Consider the following 21,783-nt stretch of genomic DNA (forward strand, 5'->3'; position numbering starts at 1 on the left):
AACGGTTCCCTCCAAGAATATTTTATTATTAGAGAATCTATTTGTACTTACAGCATCAGCCTCAGCTTTTTCCCTGGAAACTCTCCCTCCTGCCACTATTGACTCCAAAGCAGTGACCCAGCGCTGCTTATCAGGGAAAGTAGGTGCTAGTAAGTAGAGTGTCCTACCAGGCCAGCATGTGGTGTGTGGATGAGACTCCACCTTCAGTATATATGGCACATCTAAGGTGGTGCAGAGAGAGAACAAAATTGGGATTAGTACTTGGAACAATTTCACTTGGCTTAACTTAGCATCCTTCATCTTCGTCAGAGAGGACATTACCATAACAAGATGTTTACTGCTACAATTTAAACTATCAGTAAAGATGGGCTTTTCCATTCCAGGTGCTGCAAATTAGCTATTAAAGCTAAAAAAAAAAAAAATGGATAGCATTGTGTGTATGGTTTCCATCTTTCTATCTGCTAAGTAAAGATTAACTATTAGCCTTTATTCAGAGAGGAAGAGAAGTGTCAGCTATAACACAGACGTTCCTTTTTTTAAAAAAGCCCTATGACTGAAGTGATCCTGGATAGTTTTCTCTGCACTGTTACACAGTGTACGCTTTCTAAAAGCAAGTCACTAAGTAATCTCTTTCATGTCTGTAACCCTGGCTTATGCAACACAAGAAGAGAGTTTCCTTTTTTTAATTGTTGTTCAATAACCTGCTTTAAGAAACAATAATGTTCCTACTTTTGATAGCTCAACTCTCTAACCTACAATATTAAACCCAAGAGATATATTATCTTTAAATCAGTTCAATTCCATATATACACAACCAGTACAGTACAAATATTACTTCTTTTTAGAGAATAACTGATTCCATGTGCCTCATATTATTTCAGGTTAATGGTTAACTGCTAGAACATACACTTTGAAAATTCAGATTGGTGGAGGGCACGGAAGGAGGAAGTTTATATGAACTATGTTTAAAAGTGCTTTATAATAACTTTATAAAGCCACTCTAAGGTTTACCTCTATTTGAATGAAAGAGTACCTCATTCACAGTTCAACCATCGGGAGAGAAGCAATCAAATTTGTGGGTCCAACACTAGATGTCTGAACTATTCACAAGGCATACCTAATTGAAATAGAGGTAACCTCAGAAAGATTTATGATGTTACAGAACAGCAGTTTAAAAGGTTAACTGCAGAATGAGATCTGTTCTACCACAGTTAACTGCCAGTGGATGCCAAGCCATATTCATGGATCAGTTGAAATCCATTCTACCTCGGCTGCACTGATTCTCACCTGTCTTTGCTGTATTTGCAAGTTCAGTAGCTCCTACAGCCCCATGAACAGTTACATCTCCATCAGGAAGGCACAGTTCAAACTCCTCCACAGGCCGCTGTCCAGCTTTCGAGAGAAGGGGAAGGGACATGAAGATGAATCAGAACAAGACCCAAAGAAACAAGAAAGTAGTGAGAAAATAATGAAGAACTGGAGGAAGGAAGCAGGTAGCACATTGGGTTTTTCATAGCTGGAGTACAGGGTTACTTCCAATATTTAAAGCATGTAAGATTAATAAAATCCTAAAGGGGGGAAAAAACAATTCTGCCTTATTAGACACGGCAGTTAAAATTAGCAATAGCTAATGTTAACATATTAATTAGACCCTTCAATACAATGAATAATCTCAGAAAACAGAAAAGGCAAATCTTGTTTGTTGAAGGTGTGAAGTTACCTTCTCTTGCTTCAGCATCATAAATTAGCACTTTAGTTCCTTCCAGGACAATGAATTTCCTGTCCCAGCCCTGCTGTCCACGCTTATTATTCCTGAAAACACAGCAAGCACAAAAGAACATCAGAATTTCCACCAAGATTCTGAATTGAAGTGGCAAGCAAATCCCTGGGGGATAAATTTCATTGGTAACACAAGATTGCAATGGCAAATATCGAGAGAATTCAGAGAAATTGCCTCATGATCTGGGATAATTTACAGCACAGGTCCATATGTGCCACCACCTGCTCTGGCACAAAGACTCATGTTTATACCTTGGCACCTTCATCCATCCTTCCAGACGTAAACTGCTGCTTGGCTCCTTCAGCTGCAGTCCTGGAGAGTTCAATTTGTCCCGACAGAAGGCTTCAGAAAAGTGTGTGGCATATTCTGCAGGCAGTCCACATGTAGCTGGCAAGCATGTTGAGCACTTTGGGTGACACATCACTTGGCATTCTGGGAGAGTAAAACTTTATAAGGACATACACCAGAAAACATGGCCCAGTCCATTCAGCTTCCAACCAGTCACCCAGAGACCCACCCCTTTCCTGTTCAATCTAGCCATCTGATGTTTTCAAATATGGAGTATATCCTCCAGTTACTCTTCAGGTCTTCATAATTGGACACTGTCAATCTTTGTTTGCAGGGAGAAAGAACTGGATGGTGAAGTCTCTGATGGCGCAGAATGTGTTACCAAATACTCCCATGGAGCGAGAAAGAAGTTGGAGTGATTTCTCCAGTTCTTACAGGCAGTAATGGTGCAGAAAACAACACACTTTCCCTGGTGAAGAGTTCCTGGTAGTCACACTCTGTCCCAATTCCCGGCTGTTTTTGGCAAGGCAATATGGGCAAAATAACTATATGGTAGCTAGGAGAGGGAATCGGTCATCTGCCTTCCCAAATAAAGAGAACAGTCTCTTTCCACGGACACCTAAAAAATTGTAACCAAGGCTGTTGGTGGAGAAGCTCACTGTCTTCACTGAACAAGGACATGAGTCTCTATTCTGAATGACTTGCAGTGTTAACTCTCCATTCTAGGATTCAATTGCCCTCCATTCACTCATACGCCCTGCTCTTACCAAGACATTTAGATGCTTGACGTCCAAAGTGCACAGTATCCAGACACACTGCACATTTTGTTGCCCTCATATTTAGCCCCACATTGAAACGGTGAGGGATATTGTGGTGCATTCGCTCTTTCAGACGCCGACTGAACTCTGGAAGGGGGAAAAATGTCAGAGAGATAGACAAAAGGTATAACATGATCCAATGGCTGGAGGTTGAAACGAAACAATTTTGTAAATTGGTGGAAATAGAGTGTACGTTTTTAACAATGAGGGTAATGAACCATTGGAGCAACTTACCAAGGTCATGGTGGATTCTGCATCACTGACAGTTTTTTAAATCAAGAACAGATCTTTTTCTAAGAGATATAGGAATTATTTTGGGAAAGTTCTATGGCCTATGTTATAGAGGAGGTCAGACTAGATGGTCACAAAGGACTGTGCTGCCAACAAACAACTTGCTTCTCTCACTTTACCTATACTAGATACTGCACATGCTTTCCCCATACCAACTTCATACCACCGAGAACAGATTTCCCCAACTTTCAGTGCTGACCAATGAGCATATCTCAGCACCTGCCAATACATTTGATTGGCAGTGAACAAATCTTACCCCTCATGTCAATTCTTTTCCCTGCTGCATGTGTCTTCCCACGCTACCCATACCCATCGCTTAACCATGATTGAGGACATCTCTCCTTATGTCTACGTAATCCATGCTTACAAAGCATGGCTCTCTTTCCACCTCCATTGGCATATGAGTTTGAGTGTATGACAACCATTGGGCTAACAGACCTGGGTCTTTCAGCTCAGGCAGTAGACGCTTATGATTTTAGATTGGGAGGTCTGGGGTTCAATACCCATTGTTATGTCCCACCCAGGGACCATCCAGACACCTAATACCAATTCTCCCATATACACGTGAGCATAGCCCCTTAATTTTCAATTGCATCCTTCTTGCTGATGAGTCTCGCCCCATATTTTCGACAGCATACACCTCTTCCTTCATTCCTTACTAATAAGGATCCAACTTCTCCTCTCACCCAATACCTACCCTTTCAATGCATACTTCATGTGTCTCCTCATGCCTATTGCCATTCCTTCCCTTTATAGAGAACTCTCGGCTCAGCTGAATGAAGTTGCAGCTTAGACAAGTAAAGATATGCCAGCCAGGGAGGAAACATCCATACACCCTTTTGATCAACGCAGAATTGTAGTCGAGAAAGTAAAGTGCAGTCTGAAGAGCAAAGCCTACAACAGCCTCGTTTTGTGCTGATGTAGGGCAGCATATCCTCTGTACGAATCTCTATTTTACAAAGAACATTGTGACTTTGAAGAGGCACAATATGGAACAACAGTAAGACTGGAATGGATTTTGTTTGCACTTTTCATTGTCAGTCTTTACTGAGACTTAACATACACGGAGGTTAGCAAAAAAAACCTTTTTTCCCCCAGTATGTTTACTTCATGCATTTCACAGCTCTTTGAGTCTAGCCAGCTTCACTATCCCCCAGAGAATTTATTGCTTGCTGAAAAACGCCTACTAATTAACAAGGGAGCAGAAAAACCCATTAGAAAAAAGTTTAATTCCAGACACACTATTTAAAGGATTCTCTATCAAAAACCAGATTTCTTTTAATCAATCAATTAAAAAAATCCAAGCCAAGACAGAAAGCCTTTAACTGAAATTTTATAAAATAAGTGGTGTTGAAATTTCATTCAAGCAGAGATTTAGACTGCAGAACAAGAGCAAGAAGGGATGATCCAAGACTTCTATTATGACAGGAGTTTTTACAAAAATTCATCCCTCACAAATAGGTAACACAACCCCTTTCCCTTATACAAAGTAGGCTTCAATTCCCCTCACATTACTTTCCAAGTCTGCTACCTAGAGCTCACCAATACTTGTGCACGTCATTATACACACCTGCATGAAAAGAGAAAAGATGGTTTTGAAAAGAGGGGTGGATATTCTGAATAGGAACAGGCATTTCATATTCTCCTTGAGACTTACCCTCTGGTGTGGAGGACTCCTTTCTGCGACTTGAGGGTGGAGCAAGCAGGCTGATGGGAGTTGGCTGATGCTCTGGGGAGCGGACAATGGCAGACATGATGATCTGCTGTCGGGCTGTGGCAGGAGTGGATGGATGAGGGTGGTCTGTTATTTTCCGATGGGCAGCTAGAGACAAATACAACTCGTTAACTCATCCAGTATGAGGCTAGTTTCCAGCCATGGTTCTATGTAACCATTCAAGGGTTACAATGTGCAGAAAATATGTAGCCCTAATGTATCTTCAATGCAGCAAAGTAGGAATTAGACAGTAATTTTACTGTTACAGAGACGCACAATTTAAGGCAAATTTTGAGGCCAAAATGTCTCTCTTCTCCAGATTCAACTTTTCTGTTACCCCCCTACCTTCTTCTCGAGCAGATCTGAGTTCAATGCGTGTTTTCTGTAGAGCCTCCTCCAGCTCAGCAGAACGGGCCTTCTCCTTCTCCAGTGCCACTTTCAGCTCATTGTATTGCAGGGGAACCTGTGTGGGTAAAGAAGGGTCCTCTTTCCGCCGACTAAACAGGCCCTAGCAACAGAAACACACAGACAACTCCTAACTCCTAGTAAGAGATGATTTAAACTAGGCAAAGGGAAACTAACTGCAGGCCAGAGGGCCTAGTGGTAATTATGAGGTACAAAAGGATAGGCTTTTAATTGGAGTTGAAGAGAAAAATGTTGAGAACTCTGTTTATTTTAATTTAAATAAGCAGTGTACATTGCCTGTATAATGCCACCAATACCTTGCATTTCCTATAGCACCTAACAGAGGATCTCGATGAGTGTTAACACTAACGAATTGAGCTTCAGCGTCCCTGACATAGATTAACATTATGTCCATTTCACAAGCTGGTATAGATTTAATTGCTTAATTCAGGGTCACACTGAGGTCTGTGGCAAAGCTGGAAATAGATTCCTGACTACCTACCCTATGATTTAACTAAAAGATTAACCCTTCCTGATTCTAATACATTTACATATACTTACCATTTAAAAAATTTGTTCGTACATTTTCATTTAAAAACAAAACAAAAACAAAACAAGGAAGGTTCATATTTCCCCAGCTGCTGCAGAGGTGTTTTTAGTGGGCTGCAACTTGACTCATTGTGGAAACAGAAATACTGACAGGCCACAAGGCGGACATGTTGCCTGATAAAGCTTTTTTCAGTCATTTATAATGTTCCTTAAACTGGAAGGTGTTTGTGTTATGCAGTAAGGATAAAAATAAAAAATATTTTGAACACACAGTAAATAGCTAAATCATGAAGATTTCAGTTTTTGACTCCATGGCTAGTTTCTTGAATTCTGCCTCCCAAACCTTTAACCCACCTTCTTCTTTTTGGCTGGCTGGTCCATCTTTGCTTGCAGGAAGTCAATAAGTTTGGTTTGCTGAGAAATAGTGCCCTCCATTTTCACCTTTTCATGGGAATAGAGAACCTGTGAACCACACAAGAAAAAAGAAAATTAAACCTCAGCAATAGAGAAACAGCAGCATAACAATCAGAGATGAGACAGTATGGAAGACCAAGCAGAAAGTCAAACACTCAAGCAGAGCTGACTTCATCCAGTTGTCGGAAATGGCACATAACAATGACAGGCTACATACTGAAAATCTCACTTTTGATATTTGCCACAGTATCCCTTTTGCTCTCCTCTTACTGACCCTCACCTGAATGTTTTCCAGTTGGTACTCTAGGTCACTCCTTTCAGTCTTCAAAAGATCTGCTCGATCCAGAGCTTCTTGAAGGCCTTGAGTCAGGCGGAAGATGTGGTTTTTTTGCAGATCCATCTGCTGCTGCAGCTTCGCCTGCTATTAGTGGGAAAACAAAGGCCAAATGTTAATGTTTCTTGCAGCACAAGCATCTTCCTAGAACTTAAATTAAACATCCATTTATTTTATAGCTCAAATATTAATTTACCCTATTTATAAAATCCCAGAATCTTCCCTTCTTCCCAAAGTGCCATATTATCATCTTTAATACCAGTGATTTGCATGAGTTCATAGCAACGCTGCCTTTTTAAACATATTTTTACACACACACCCCCCACAAAAATAAATAAAGCAGTATCACAGAATCACAGATTATTAGGGTTGGAAGGGACCTCAGGAGATCTAGTCCAACCCCCTGCTCAAAGCAGGACCAATCCCCACTTCCCTAAATGGCCCCCTCAAGGATTGAACTCACAACCCTGGGTTTAGCAGGCCAATGCTCAATTTGCTTTGTTTGGTTTTTGGAAATTGTATATCTGCTAAACTAGTGAAGGAGACAGCAACATCAAGAATTTCTGGATGCCAGTTTTTCAAGCCTTTCACACAGACACCAAAAGCTACCTCAATATTTCTCTCTAAGAAAGACCTTTCTTAGAAACTAGGTCAAGCATCTGCATATTTGGTTGATCTGTGAAATTAAATGTATTACAAGTGCTCAGGTCTCTACTCCCGACCTGCGGCAGAAGAAGCTATCTTTCCGCACAACCAACCAAAGCACACAGAGCCACCAAAACTCCAAGGTTATAATGAGGCAAAACCAAGACCACCCTAATTGCAATAGGTGATGAGTCATCTCTAGGATAACCACCCTTCTCTAAAGTGAAAATTAACATATCATTTTGATTTACTTTCTATTCTCCACAGCAACATTAAGAACATAAGAACAGCCGTACCAGGTCAGACCAAAGGTCCATCTAGCCCAGTATCCTGTCTACCGACAGTGGCCAATGCCAAGTGCCCCAGAGGGAGTGGACCTAACAGGCAATGATCAAGTGGTCTCTCTCCTGCCATCCATCTCCACCCTCTGACAAACAGAGGCCACAGACACCATTCCTTACCCATCCTGGCTAATAGCCATTAATGGACTTAATCACCATGAATTTATCCAGTTCTCTTTTAAACCCTGTTATAGTCGTAGCCTTCACAACCTCCTCAGGCAAGGAGTTCCACAAGTTGACTGTGCGCTGCGTGAAGATGAACTTCCTTGTATTTGTTTTAAACCTGCTGCCTATTAATTTCATTTGGTGACTCCTAGTTCTTGTATTATGGTAATAAGTAAATAACTTTTCCTTATCCACTTTCTCCACATCACTCATGATTGTATATACCTCTATCATATCCCCCCTTAGTCTCCTCTTTTCCAAGCTGAAGAGTCCTAGCCTCTTTAATCTCTCCTCATATGGCACCCATTCCAAACCCCTAATCAATTTAGTTGTCTTTTTCTGAACCTTTTCTAGTGCCAGTATATCTTTTTTGAGATAAGGAAGGATAGAATAGCAATCTGGATCTTTAGCATTAACTCTGAATTTTCTAGCTTCATTGAAACCTAGTACAACTATTTTTGTGGGTTCACATTGTGGATCTTTCCAAATACATTTGTATAACATGAAATTCCCTCACAGGGTAGCCCTTACCTCTTCCAGAAGCCTCTGTTTGAGCTCACGTTCTGTCTCAAGCTTCTGTTGTAAACTGCGTGCATTCATCTCCAGCATTGCATGCTTCTTCTCCAAATCATTGAGCTAGGCAGTTGGGACAGACATACATATACATATATACATATCATAGATGCAAACAAATATTAGAAGACCCAAAGATCTTAAAATCCAAATTCACCAATCACACATAAAAGGCTAGAATGAAAAATATTACCTATTGCTTTTTTTTTTTTTTTTTTTTTTAAAAAAGGGTTTTGGCTGTTGCTGCTCAAATGTGGATGTCACATCAGTTAGAAATTTCATTAACACCCATGATGTCGGGATCAGCCCTTTAGGTTAAATTTAACTGATCGGAAAGCTAGGCTCCTGGCTTTCAGAATTGCATCCTCAACAAGAAAGGCCTCAGTCTTTTTGTAAAATTTACCCCTCCAACTGAAAGAATGTCCAGCTCAAAACTACATTTCTATCACGAACACCTGAGTTGACATATTTTTCTTTAGTTAATATAAAGAAGATTAAGAAAAAAAGATACTGACCTTGTCAGAAAGACTCTCAGCTTTGAGTTTTTGCTCCTTCAGTGCTTGCTGGAGAGCAAGAATCTCCGCTTTGTGTTCTTTAACAGCTAGTTCTACCACCTGGCGGGATTCAGTAATACGCTGATCTGCTCGCACTCTGTATTAAAAATGGAAAAAATGTTACCCGATTATTTTCTTTCTGGGACTGACCTCTTCCTAGGATGCCAGGACATCAGTAGACACTTTCAGAGGCTTGCCTCAAACTCAAAATATTAGTTTATATAGCCAGTCATCTTATTATGATGCTTCCACATTACAGAATCCTGTTCTCAGCCCCTGCTGGAACTACTGCTTGGGAAGTCAAAGTCACCAAAACAAGGAATGAGAATCAAAGATGAGTTTACCATACAGTCCAGGTTTAATTTGAAAGATAGCTTGCAAATTACAGTTAGAAATACTATTTTCTGAATTCAGTGGCCTTGCACAGGAATGAAGGGGAACACATCACTGGAGAGTCACATGTATCAATTTAAATATCCATCTTCCAGTTTTACCTCATATAAATTAATATTGGGTGTAAATTCATGTCTCACATTCTATATTATATTGAACTATATTCCACAGAGCACTTTTACACAAAGATTAATGAAGAGAAAAGCCATACCGGCTCTGTTTTTCTGTGTCCAACATTCTCTGTAACTCTCGCACCCGACATTCAAACTGGGACTTCTCATCCCCTAGAACGCTTCTCCATGCTTCCCACTGACGTTCCTTCTCTAGCAATTCATCATTCAGGGCCTCTAAGTCCATCACCTGCTCTTCCAGCATTGTGCATGTTGTCTTCAAGGCCTCCATTGTCTAAAAATAAATCCTCCTATCAAACATGCACTTTTTAAGATACAGCTTCACCATTCCAATTACAGTACATGCAAATCCACAGCATCAACTGGTAAGTCACATCTCATTATTTCAAGGCCTGAATCTTTATGCATTTAACCGTAGTTACCTTTAATGTCATCAATACCCCATGATGGCTTTAGCCACAAGCAAAAATGAAACAACTAGCAAGCACCATTCCTTGCCAATGTTTCAGTGAGCCACAAAGGGACATATTAAAGATCTCAGTGCATTCTTACACTCCTTCCAAGCACGGTCATTGTAGGGTCAAGTTGCTATAAAAGTTATAAACACTTTCCATTATTTCTCCAAATTAGAAAGAATTTTGAGCTAATCAGAGTCTTGCAAGAAGATAAATGTCATGAAGAGATTTTGAACAGAATTTCTAAACTCTCACTTGTTTCTGACTGGTGAGCTGCATCTCCCTCTCAGTGATCTCTCGACGGAGATGGTCAACCTCACTTCGCAGCTGTACTATCTCATCACTGGCCCCAGAGGCCTCATCAAGCTGCTTTGACAGGAAGAAATTCTGATTGTTCAGTTCTGCATTGTCCTCACTCAGCTGGTTCAGCTGTTCTTCCAAGTCTGTAATCACCTAAAAAGAACAAAAGAAGTTTGGGTTACAGGTCAGGGAGTAGAGTTCTATGAAAGGATGTTATCCACTCCTACAGCCACATCTTGCTGAGCAAATAGACAGACTGTAGCATTTTTGTCCAATTGAAACATGAGCACAATTGTAATTGCAGATCTTATGAATGGGCATGAGCTTAGCATGGGCAGTCTTTCTTGCTTCTTATAGAAAGCAACTTGAGATACTTTAATTCTGATTTAGCCTAAAAATGTATAAATATGTTGCAATACAATTTATGATTAATTTGGTGGCACACCCTAGAGGTTAGAACATCAGCTTGAGAGCCAGGAGAGCTAGGTTCTCTTCCCAGGTCTTCCACTGACTTGCAGTGTGCCTTATGCAAGGCACTTCACCTTGATACCTCAGTTTCCTCATCTCTGAAATGAGACTAATACTTCTCACAGAGGTTTTGTAAAACAATCTTTAAGATCATTAAATGAGAGGTGCTATAGATGGTACTATTTGGAAAGCTGCTGCCTAGAAATTGCTTAATTTACTTTAACTAAAATCATAACTAGCCATGAAAAGTTATAATTTATGAAGGAACAGACAGTATCAAGACAATAGAGTTATGGATGGCAACATGACAAATATGACGACAGAAAAAGCTTGGCAGCACCACAGATTATAGTAGAAAATTCAGTACTGCCATCAAAGAAAAGCAAGGATTCAACCAGGTTGACAACACCTTGCCTTTATGAACCAGGACTGTCCATTTATTAAACTAGATTGACATCTCATTATGCAAAGTGTGGTTTTTAAAACTATCCCAAAGTTTTAAAAAATTAATAATAAAAATGGAGTATTTTCATACAACTCTCCAGTTTCTGTGAGTGGAAACCTGTATGAAAAACTCAAGGGGAGATCAGCAGACAAAAATTCTGCAACTACCTGTACTACAAGACTAATGCAATTGGGGGGAAGGAGGACGGGAAATACCTCATACATCTAATCTGAAAACAGCTTAACAAAAAGAACCACAGATCATCATTTAGCACAGTTTGTGTTAAAATGCCCTAAATAGATTCAAGAGGCATTTCAGCACATATGTAAAAATGCTAGTGTATGTCAAGGTAATAAAACACCTTATTAAAAGTAAAACTTAAGATCCCAGAACATTATCTTGTGACATGTTTAGACTTAAATGTTCTGGTTTCCCATGCAGCAGTCAAGGACCTCAATATCTGCAGTAGAGAGTACAGCTCCTTTCAGCTTCTCTGAGGGGAATGCAAACATTTCTTTTTGACTACAGACTCTCTAAAGCATACTCGTGGCAGACTTTCACCATGCCTCTCCTAGATCTAAACCAACAGTACTTGCCTTTTAAACTGTTGGCAAAAAAGACGGACTTAAACTACTCCCTACAGGGTGAAGGGGGGTTCTGTCAACCATTTGTTTAGGGCCAACTCATAAGGTGATTCATACCCTAAAATGCAACATCACTGACTTATATTTTCAATAGTATGGCTGTTACTTTAACACTCCCAAAGCTCTACTGAAATTAAATATTTTGTCCTGGTATCACTTATATATCATATAAGTTATTTAGGTACCATGATTGCACCATGAGGACATGTCAGTCTCTACATTGTTAAAAGGGACACCAACTAAGAAATAAAAAAAATAAAAAACAAAAACAACACTTCTGTCTGAAAATGTAACAGATTTCTGTTATGTTTCAGACCAGAGAAATTCTTCTATTTCCAGTTTGTTTTCTTTGTACATTTGACTGCACCACCAGTCTTATCAGTTTCATCACCTCCCTTATACAATCAATTAGTTTCACTTATAGTTTTTAAAATACAGGAAAAAGCGAGTGTAAAACTGCAAAAATTAGCAGAACAACTCAGTGGTTGGAGTAACACTTGAAACAACTTAATTAATTTTAGTTCAAACTGACTAAATTTCAAGATGATAGCATCGTCCCTTCAGGGCGAAATCTAACCTTCCACTAGAAGCGTGATTTTGACTCATTTCCCTCAACCTCACCAAAACTAAACCAATCTGCCTGAACTTGGTGATCATATTCCAAAGCAGAACATTTATAGAAAGTTTGAGGCAAATCAGACAAAGTATTTGAGAGATGAAAGGTTCAAAAATGGAAGAAATGATGTGATCTCATTTCTTGAACATTATTTTAACTCCAAAATGGCTTGGCCTACAAATTTCAAATTTATTTTAATCAGTTGACTTTGGCAAGGAATGATCTCTCTGACTAGGGTTTCTCTTTCCGCAGATGATATGGAGGAAGGGGAGATTTGCTGACAGATTTAATTATTAAAATCAGCTTCCATGTACATTATGGCCCCAATGTGGAGTTTATAAATTCTACATAGCCAAGAGAGTCACAATGGGAGCAGCAGCATGAGGGCAGCCACATGGGGCAGAGCCCAGATTTGGAACAGTAGATGAGAGAGAGCCATACAGGAAGGTGGGAGTCAGTTGTGAGGGAGCTGCCTAGCCTGGAAACCAGGAAGAAGGCAATCATGCAGCAAGAGCAGTTTAGGTTGGACATTAGGAAAAACTTTCTGCCAGGGCGGTTAAGCACTGGAATATATTGTTCAGGGAGGCTGTGGACATACATCATTGGAGATTTTTAAGAGCAGGTTAGACAAACACCTGTCAGGAATGGTCTAGATAATATTTAGTCCTGCTGTAAGTGCAGGGGACTGGACTAGATGATCTCTTGAGGTCTCTTCCAGTCGTATAATTCTATGATTCTGTGTGTGGAGACACTGGAAGCACAGTCTGACAAAAAGGGAGGTTCGAGTCCATACAACTTGCAACCCCACTGAAGTCTTGTAACTGAGAAAATTCTTGAAGTGATAGTAAAATTAAGGAAATTCCCAAGCAAAAAACTATGTTACACTGGAGTTAAATTTGCAAGCAGCAATTAAGGGAAGCGCGCTTAAGAGTACACAGTAGTGTCCTTTAGAAACCCAAATGCAATAGAAAACTTCAAAATTCAAAGTTAATATTTATCTATTTCATTAAGTAATACTAAAAAGCATGAAAATGCACTTTCAGGCCACCAAACTTAGCTGTGCCACCCTATCACTATCCACAGAACATCTGAAAGCAAAGAAACAATTCTATCCTCAGACAATGCACATCATCACCACATCTGTAATTCTGAAAATTAAGACATGATTTAACTGGACCATGTTAATCTTGTTGAAACTGACTGCACACTATTGCAGTATTTAAACTGAATGCCTCATCGTCTTTACATTGCTACAGTGAATACACCTACCTTTATAATACCATACAGAGTAACCAGAAAATGACATCTCTTCTATGTAAGTGACCACGTTCAGGACAATTCCCACCAAAACATACAGTTTCAAATGCAAAGTGCTGCCATGCTGTGATATTTCACATAGACTCATAGCTGCCATATCTGGGCCTATAAATTTCTCCAGGGATGGATCAAAACTTAGGTAGCTTAGATGTCAGGGGCTCAGGATACTGCTGTTTAGATTTACATATCTGACACAGCCATACAAAACTCAAGACACATTCTCCACAGTTCAACTCTACAGGCAAAGTATGCCAAGAAAGCAGATTTAGGATGTTCTTCACTGCAGACAGCAAACTTCTTCAAACCTCCATCAAGATGTCTCAGCCATTCACAGAAGCTCCAAATAGCTGTGCAGGAAGGAGGTTGGATGCAGAAAGAAAGAATTAAGATTTTTTGGGTGACCTCAGTAGCACATCAGTACAGCTACTCTCTGGGGGTGGTAAAGATCTTAAGTGCAATCTTAACTTGGAATTTTCAGACTAATGTGTGTAGCTTTTCCCCTTTAAAGTTCTGCTCTACTCATCTTTCTCCTTACAACCACCTTGTAGCTAGCAAAAAAGGTGCATGGAAGGAGAACGAAGCATCCCCCTCAAATCCTAGATTAAGGGGAGGCAAGACAAGCACCAGGATACCCTCAATAAACACAAATAGACACAGCCCTGGACCTGAGAGCCACCCCCCACACACACACACCACGGAAGGCCACCCCAGTAGGGAAGATAGAACTTCCAGAGGTCCTATAGCACACAGTAGTAGAATGTGATAGATCTCAGCCCTGACAAGTGGTTTCAGTGGCTGAGAAAAAGATGATGATGCCCACCTCCCTCCGCTTTCTCCCGTCGCCTCTGCTATGACTGAGGCACACTTTAGGAGCAGAGGTTGTTTTTCCCACCTACTGGAAAATCACCTACTGCTTATCTTGGGGTTGGGATAATGACATGGGTCTGAGGCAGTGTGACATGCTGGTGCCTGTGTTTCTCTCCTCCCCATATTAAACAATTGGGGTGGGGGGGCCCAGGGAAGAAGGAGGGAGATCATATTTGATAATTCCCCTCTTTGCACTGTTTGTATAGAGTGTTCCTTGTGCTTATCCAATCCCCAGCAATTGGGCTGCCTCCCCCAACCATGAGCCTCATCCTCTACAGATGATGCCCAAGGAGCCTTCTCCTTCAGGGCAGCAGCTCCCAGAGACCCTAAACTGTAAAGGTCCAACTTGGGCTGCACAACTGACCCTTTCCCATAATTTTTTTACAAAATAACAGATGGGTTACAACACAGCCAAGCAACTGACAGATTTTTTTTATGCATTTAACTCAGTCATACCAAAGTTTCTGCCTGGGCATTAGCCTCATGTTACAGTCTCATCTTTTGACAGGTAAGGTTTCCTTGCTATGGAATGAATGTTACTGTATATAGCACCAATGAGGTAAATTCACTCATGTGCATAGTCTCACTGAAGTCAGTTCAGAATCAGGACATCTGGTTGAAGTCAGCAGGACTACACACATAAGTAAAGTTATGCATGTGCCTAAAGGATTTGCAGGATCTGTGTCTCAGAGTCCAATCCGTTCACATGTGTTTACAGGATCAAGCCCTGATAAGGCTAAAGATAACAATAGAAGGTAATGACCAAAAAGTGTAGGTACCATTTTGGAGAGAAGACAGTGGATCTGGTTTTATTAGATTATTCTCTGGCTAAATGGAGATGCGGCACCCAATTAATATATCAAGATCTTCCATTCTCCTTGCCAAAGTAATAAATAAAAATAGCTTGTAATTGAAAGAGTCCAAAGGTTTAAGATGTTGATTTATATGAAGAAATGTACAGGATTTTATGAACTTGATAGTAATTTATTTAAGGATCTAATTTTTTTCCTAAGTTTTCACAGATATTTTTATTGTCTCTTTACTGAAATTTATATTTATGAAATGCTTACATTACTGCTGAAGCCAACGTAACTGTTTTTGTTGTCTAAAATTATTAAATCCATCAGTAAACCATAAATAAGGGCAAGGTGTCAAAAATACAAACTTCCCTATTTAATTAAATGCATTTTGTTAGTAGAATCCTTCTGACTGTCTTGAAAATATTCGTTATGGAATATGATTTCAAAAGTCAAGTGATGCATTTTTGATGTACTGAATCTTTGGAAGCACAGAATTAGACTTTCCCTTTCAGCAGACTTGCTGGATAAGCTACGGATGTGATAAGATATGAGAGAAGTAAAGCAGTTTTTACTGTAATTATGTTATTTCTTATAAGACTAAGACCAAAGGCTAAGATTTGTTTTTGTTCCTGATGGGAATAGAAAGATATACTGAAGTAAACTGATTAACTCAAGCCTGAATCTATCAGAGAGCAATTGAATATGTAGTTCACACACAAAGCAGGGGCACTTCTAGCAAGAACAAAAGGCTTGCAATACAATCACACAACAACACTCTCTATGCACGAATCCTAAATAATAATAATTTTAAAGTACACAATCAGAAGAGTCTGACAGTAACCTGACTTGGTTGGAGGGACACGAGTGGACTGAGGGTATAAATAAACCAGAACATACATTAGAAGTGTAAGCTTGCTCTGTGTCCAGACGCCCAGACCTCTAAAGAGTTAAACAACCAGGAGATATCAAAGAAAGTAGATTGTAAGTATCTTTACCTATTATTCTGTACGGTAACTTTTCATTCTACATTATCAAAATCATTCAGTCTTCAGTAATACATTTTCTGTATAATTCATTTTATTTTCATACTTACATTGCTTTGAACTTGTAAGTAAAGTAAAACAAATGCAATGGCCATTATAAAGTTTGACAGCACAGTGCTTCAAGGAAATTCACTCTTGATATTCATCTTGAGGTAACATCCCTTATGAGTAGAGGCCACTAATCCTTACTAGGCTGACTAAAAAGGAATGTGTTTGAATTACAACCCTAATGGATCTTATTTTTAGTTCAGCACAAATTCTGAACCACTGCTGGAACTAGGGGTGCTGCTGCACCCCCAGGTTTGAAGTGGTTTCCATCATATACAGGGTTTACAGTTTGGTTCAATGGCTCTCAGCACCCCCACTATAAAAATTGTTCCAGCTCCCATGAACCACTGTGGTATAGCCTTGTATGTCCACTAAAAAGTTACATCTGCATCATAATGGTCATTACTGAATGAACATGGGGTTGAACCACCAGAGAAAGAGGCATGACAAGAATGCACTGATCTCTCCTTGCTCAATACAAGATTATGCTGCCATTTCCTCAATTCTTATGAAGAGAAGAGGGTAGGCTGTTAGACATCTTCTGACATGAAATGAGAGTTTAGGCCTATGAACCATTGAGAGAAGTCTTGAGAACTATATCTTTCATTCTCTTGGGTTGCAAACTGAATGTGGTGTTGGAATTTTTATTCATTCACTATTCATTCAGTTGCTGTTTGATTAATTTCTTATTGATGGGGACTGGCTGCTGTATGAACCACCCTTCTAAAGGACCTAAGATGAACATTACACTTGCAAATCTTTTAATGTGGCATCTCCAAAGTTCACACTGTTCTTGAAACCACGTAGCGTGTTTGGCATCGACTTGTGCCAGTCTTCACTGTTGGAGATTATTGCCCATTCTTACAAAGTCATAGATCAGCCAAATGATGAATGTTGACTTCTTTAAGTTAGCTTGCTGTGCAGAAAAGAGAATTTATGGGAATATCCACAGATTATGTGATCTTTGAAGCTGGCCAAATCCAATAATCTGTATCAGTCACTTGCACAGAAAGCTGCTATTCTGTGCTGACAGCAAGACAGAGAACAAGGGAATGAAAAGGAGTATCCACCACTGAAGTAGAAAAAGCAATGTAGGAATAAGCACTGATAGACAGAAGTTCACGTGTGGACCCTCTACCTCCTTGACGGAGAGGACAGAAGGTACAGATTGTCTGAATTTATTTTGGAAGAGGTTAAGCCACAGCAAATTAAGACTAGGCCTTACTTAATTACTCATTTTTTCAAATCAGTGTACACTGGAAACAGAGTAAAAAAATTTCCTGGCCCTGAGGAACAAGGACTACAGATTTGGAAGGTAAAAAAAAAAAATTCTGAAAGATGTCCTTGAAAAAATGCATTTCCTTTCTACCTTGGGTTTTCCTACAGCACCTATGACAATGCAGTCAAAGCATGGTGGACAGTTAACTTTGTGGAGAGGTCACTGAGTATGGGAGAGGAATACCCATTACAGAGGTAAGGAGCAATAAGATCCAGCTAGTGGAGGAGAGGTTAGAAAGACTGAAGAGACCTGCCTCCAATTATTACACAGAAGATGGTGGTCAGTGTTTGACACTTTTAGAATTTGTGTGTCATTGAAACATCGATGTCATCATGGTCCACATAGCACCATAAAGAAATAAGAGAAAAAAAAGAGTGCAGATCTGGAAAAACATCTAACGATAAGGAACACAAAATCTAGGACATCTGTCCCGTATGAATTAAATGAGTGAAAAAACATATCAAAAGATCTCTTGAGTAACAGAATGTACAAGTTAAGAACCTAAATGAGTTCTCTTTGAACAAATGTAACAATGTATTATTCAGAAGCACAGGACTTCTTTTCTATTCAGACAGAGTTAAAGCCCTCCTTAAAACCCAGAGTGGCAAGATAGGGCCTTCACTCTGGCCTAGATCTATAATATAGCTCAGGATTTGGACAGGGAGACTTCTCCCTTCCCTTATAAAAGGAAAAAATCTATATCCCACATAATTTTTGCAGCTGCTACACCATTCTTACTAGCTGCACTGCAATGAGATATTTGAATTGACTTCCTTCTCCAAAAAGAAGAAGGCAGTGTCAATTTTAAATCAGAATAAAACCTCTAAATTGAGGTTTATTTGAGGCCTAAACGAAATCAGATCCAATCAGGCTAACTCCTGCAAGCCAGAAGCCAATGTCAGGAACAATTGCCATCAAGGAGTAAATGAGTTTGTTTCCTTCCTTATCCTTAATTTCAAAATAATTCAATGATCTGTATTTAATACTCACTGTGCAGCTATTACGAAGGGCTTCAAATTTACGCTGGATTTCATCTCTATGTGCCTAAAGGAGGTAAGAAGTTAATCATCAATTTTTCATACATTAGAATTAGAATCCAACAGCTGTTGCTAAATAAACTGCAGAACAATCTATCAGCAAGCAAAGTTTGGAAGACAGATGTTGCAGGCTATGAAAGCACTCTGTAGTGGCAAAGAACTGATTAAGTCACATCCTACTTAATCAAGGCACGCACATGCTCCCAATTCTGAGCTACTTTAGCAAAATGTACAACAAACTGGATGATGCAAAACATTCCATCTTAAGTGGTCTCCAAGGTAAGTGACCATTTAATGTTAAGTGTGTCCTTCTTCGCTTAAGATAATTTGAGTAGTTTGTTTTTACTTCTGTTTTTACACTTCCACATTTGGATTAATACTGCATGTAACATGTTTTTAATACTACATATATTTTAATGATTGCAAAGAAAAGTCTACAATGAAGCACTATGTACGCTTCCACAAACTGCTCTGCCAATCTACCTCAACCCTACCCTGAGGAACTCCTGTTTAGTCCTAAGACTCTCCCAAACCGTGACTAAACTAAATAATGATTTCTTTGGAAGATGGAAGCCAAAGTATTAAAAGCTGCAAAGCATTTTTAAAGAATGAAATAATGCATGCATCATTTTACTTCCTTATTAACAAGCAAAGCATGATAAAGCAAACTTCATGTTTCAGCCTCATGGCCTCTCTCAAGATTCACTCAGGCTGTCAAACTGATTTAAGTTGTGACTAATATCATATGAATATTAAGGCATTAACAGATAAAAGGCTAGTGCACTAGCACATCCGATCACCTTTATTCAAGACATTTTCCTTACAGCCAAGAGACTCAATAGGAAAAGTTGGTCAGCAGAAGTCCAATGTGATAACTAAAACGTTATCTTACCAAAACAGGCAATGCAAAAAAGACCCTCAAAACAAAAAATATCCCAACCCATTAAACTGGAGTAAAGTGACATGGAGGTGCCAAACTGGAATCTTATGATAGCTGGTACAAAAGCACTACCATTTCACCAGAACAGTTGTGGTAATATCTGCCTAAGCAAGCACAGATCACACACATTCATCTGTTTCATTGGTGTGGTAGGAAGAAATATCAAACACGTCGTCATTCTGTTCGCATGGCAGCTAAAGACTCTGCCAAAATTTTCAAATTTCAGTGGGACCATCTCACGTTTGAGCAAAAAGAACTGTTTTGTATTTGAGATGAACTGCTGCCATGCCCTATTCAGTTACTGTTGCATTTTCCTAGCATATATTACCCAGTATATACCAGTTTAGAACAATTCTGAGTGAATGATCTCCCTCCTCACTCCCGGGATATCCAACAGCATTGGCATACACACGCACCAGTCTTCAGCTGAACCCCCATCCCATCTGAATAGTGATAATGGCAGGAATAAGGACTCAAGGAGATTCCCTTTTATCAGATTCTATTGAGCCAACAGACTATTTCCAGCACTCTAAAATAACTGGATTTGAAGGTCAGTGAAGACTGATACTTCGATGAGTGATAGCCGGCAGTTCAAGTAGGAGGTCAGTTATTTCTTTGCCTCCCACAGCATTAGCAAGCCTTCGCAAAGCAAACATTATTTAAAATCCAACAGTTTAAAAGCATCTCTTTTACTCAAAGCAGCAACCAGCAGCATACAATTAAGTGTTCCGTTAACTGGGCAGGGAAAAATCTTTTCCCCACCCCAACCCCTGCTGAAGTTTGTGGAATTCACACACCTCACAAGCGACAGCAAGATCTAAAAGTAGCAATTCTTAATGGAACAGCCTTTGGAGTAAAATTAGAGAAGTAACAACAGTATTTGTCTGATTTTTTTAAAAGGATAGCAGAGTTGGTTAACTTATTATAGAGAAAATACCAGAACATTTGTTATCACGTTCCTTTTGAAACAGCACTACTTTCAACGGTCAAAACAGCAGAAAGTTAAAGTCATACAGTAGAAATAATTTAGTGTGGGGCTTTTAGCTTATCAAGTAAACTGATGACATTTTCACTAATAGCCAATCAGTTTTCACACAAGTGGACAACAAACAACAAGCATACGTATGTTTTGAGTGACAAAGAACTCTGACGTTTCAGCCGTTTCCATGCCTTCCTCAATCCAAGGCACATTTCATATGTTGCAATGCAAAATGAAACACATACAAAATTTAAGTTAGGACAACCTCAAAACGAATAAGTTAGGACAATTATTATGAAGTGCGCATCAACATTCTGTCAGATCTGCAGGTATAGTTGGCAGTACCAATCCAGAAGTATAGGACTCACCGTGAGAGCTTGAATCTCCTCCTCTGCCTCAGCTGTAGTCTCCTCTAGTTCAGTTTTAGCCTCACGGAGCTGATTCTCTAGGGCTGATCGTGCAGCTTGAAGCCCTGAAATCTGAGATTCTCTTTCCTGGAGGGTCAGCTGCAATTCTGTTAACTGTCGTTTCAATTCCAGCTTTTGTTCTTCATGCTCTAAGCTAACCTGGAGAGAAACAACAGCAGCTGGATATGAGTTACTAATAAGGAAATGGAGAGTACAGCTGCTATGTTTGTTCATTTCAAACTAGAGGCTTGCCTTAGAATTGCACTCTGGGATTACTTGGCAACACTCCAATCTAATATCTGATTTTTAACTAATCCATCCAAATTTGACCTGAAGCTAACTATGCCCAGGATGCTGCTTCATCCATCACTTGAAAAACACTCATTTGGTTTGAAAAGGTTCAAACATAAAACTATATGGTGTTCTGAAATGAAAACTAGGATATAAGTGTAATGCCAGCTATGTTGCTAATACATATCAAATGTTGATATAAATAAATTGTGACAATATGAAAGTTGAAGGATAATTTGTGTGATTATCTTCCATAGTTGCAAGTTAATATACTGCATTTGAGGCTTTGTAAGAAGAAACTATTAATATTACTTTGAATAGATAAGTGTCTTTACATACTGTTCAATTACTTTCATATTTAAACTTCCCTTCAGATTCCTGTTAGACAGATCTATCACTGCACTGATGCAACATATTGGCAGATCCCATTTACCATGGCAGAGTGGAGAAAA

At 39.5% G+C, this 21,783-nt stretch overlaps 1 protein-coding gene across 2 annotated transcripts in view; it reads right to left on the reverse strand.

Moving 5' to 3' along the window:
- CIT (citron rho-interacting serine/threonine kinase) overlaps window positions 1-21,783 on the reverse strand; it is a 104,717-nt gene that overhangs the window by 24,394 nt on the left and 58,540 nt on the right. Inside the window, exons 23-37 of one of the 2 annotated variants that reach the window (XM_050923570.1) lie at window positions 21,002-21,199; window positions 18,668-18,721; window positions 10,106-10,303; window positions 9,476-9,669; window positions 8,833-8,968; window positions 8,276-8,380; window positions 6,540-6,680; window positions 6,200-6,307; window positions 5,237-5,399; window positions 4,835-4,999; window positions 2,836-2,973; window positions 2,032-2,212; window positions 1,721-1,812; window positions 1,288-1,392; window positions 52-221 (exon numbers count right to left, since the gene is read on the reverse strand). In XM_050923570.1, coding sequence (XP_050779527.1) covers window positions 52-221; window positions 1,288-1,392; window positions 1,721-1,812; window positions 2,032-2,212; window positions 2,836-2,973; window positions 4,835-4,999; window positions 5,237-5,399; window positions 6,200-6,307; window positions 6,540-6,680; window positions 8,276-8,380; window positions 8,833-8,968; window positions 9,476-9,669; window positions 10,106-10,303; window positions 18,668-18,721; window positions 21,002-21,199 — 2,148 coding nt within the window. Of the gene's footprint in view, window positions 1-51; window positions 222-1,033; window positions 1,118-1,287; window positions 1,393-1,720; window positions 1,813-2,031; window positions 2,213-2,835; window positions 2,974-4,834; window positions 5,000-5,236; window positions 5,400-6,199; window positions 6,308-6,539; window positions 6,681-8,275; window positions 8,381-8,832; window positions 8,969-9,475; window positions 9,670-10,105; window positions 10,304-18,667; window positions 18,722-21,001; window positions 21,200-21,783 lie in introns of those variants that run through there. The other variant, XM_050923569.1, reaches the window with a different exon arrangement.

The sequence above is a fragment of the Gopherus flavomarginatus genome, chromosome 15 (assembly GCF_025201925.1).
Source record: "Gopherus flavomarginatus isolate rGopFla2 chromosome 15, rGopFla2.mat.asm, whole genome shotgun sequence".
Classification (NCBI taxonomy): domain Eukaryota; kingdom Metazoa; phylum Chordata; order Testudines; family Testudinidae; genus Gopherus; species Gopherus flavomarginatus.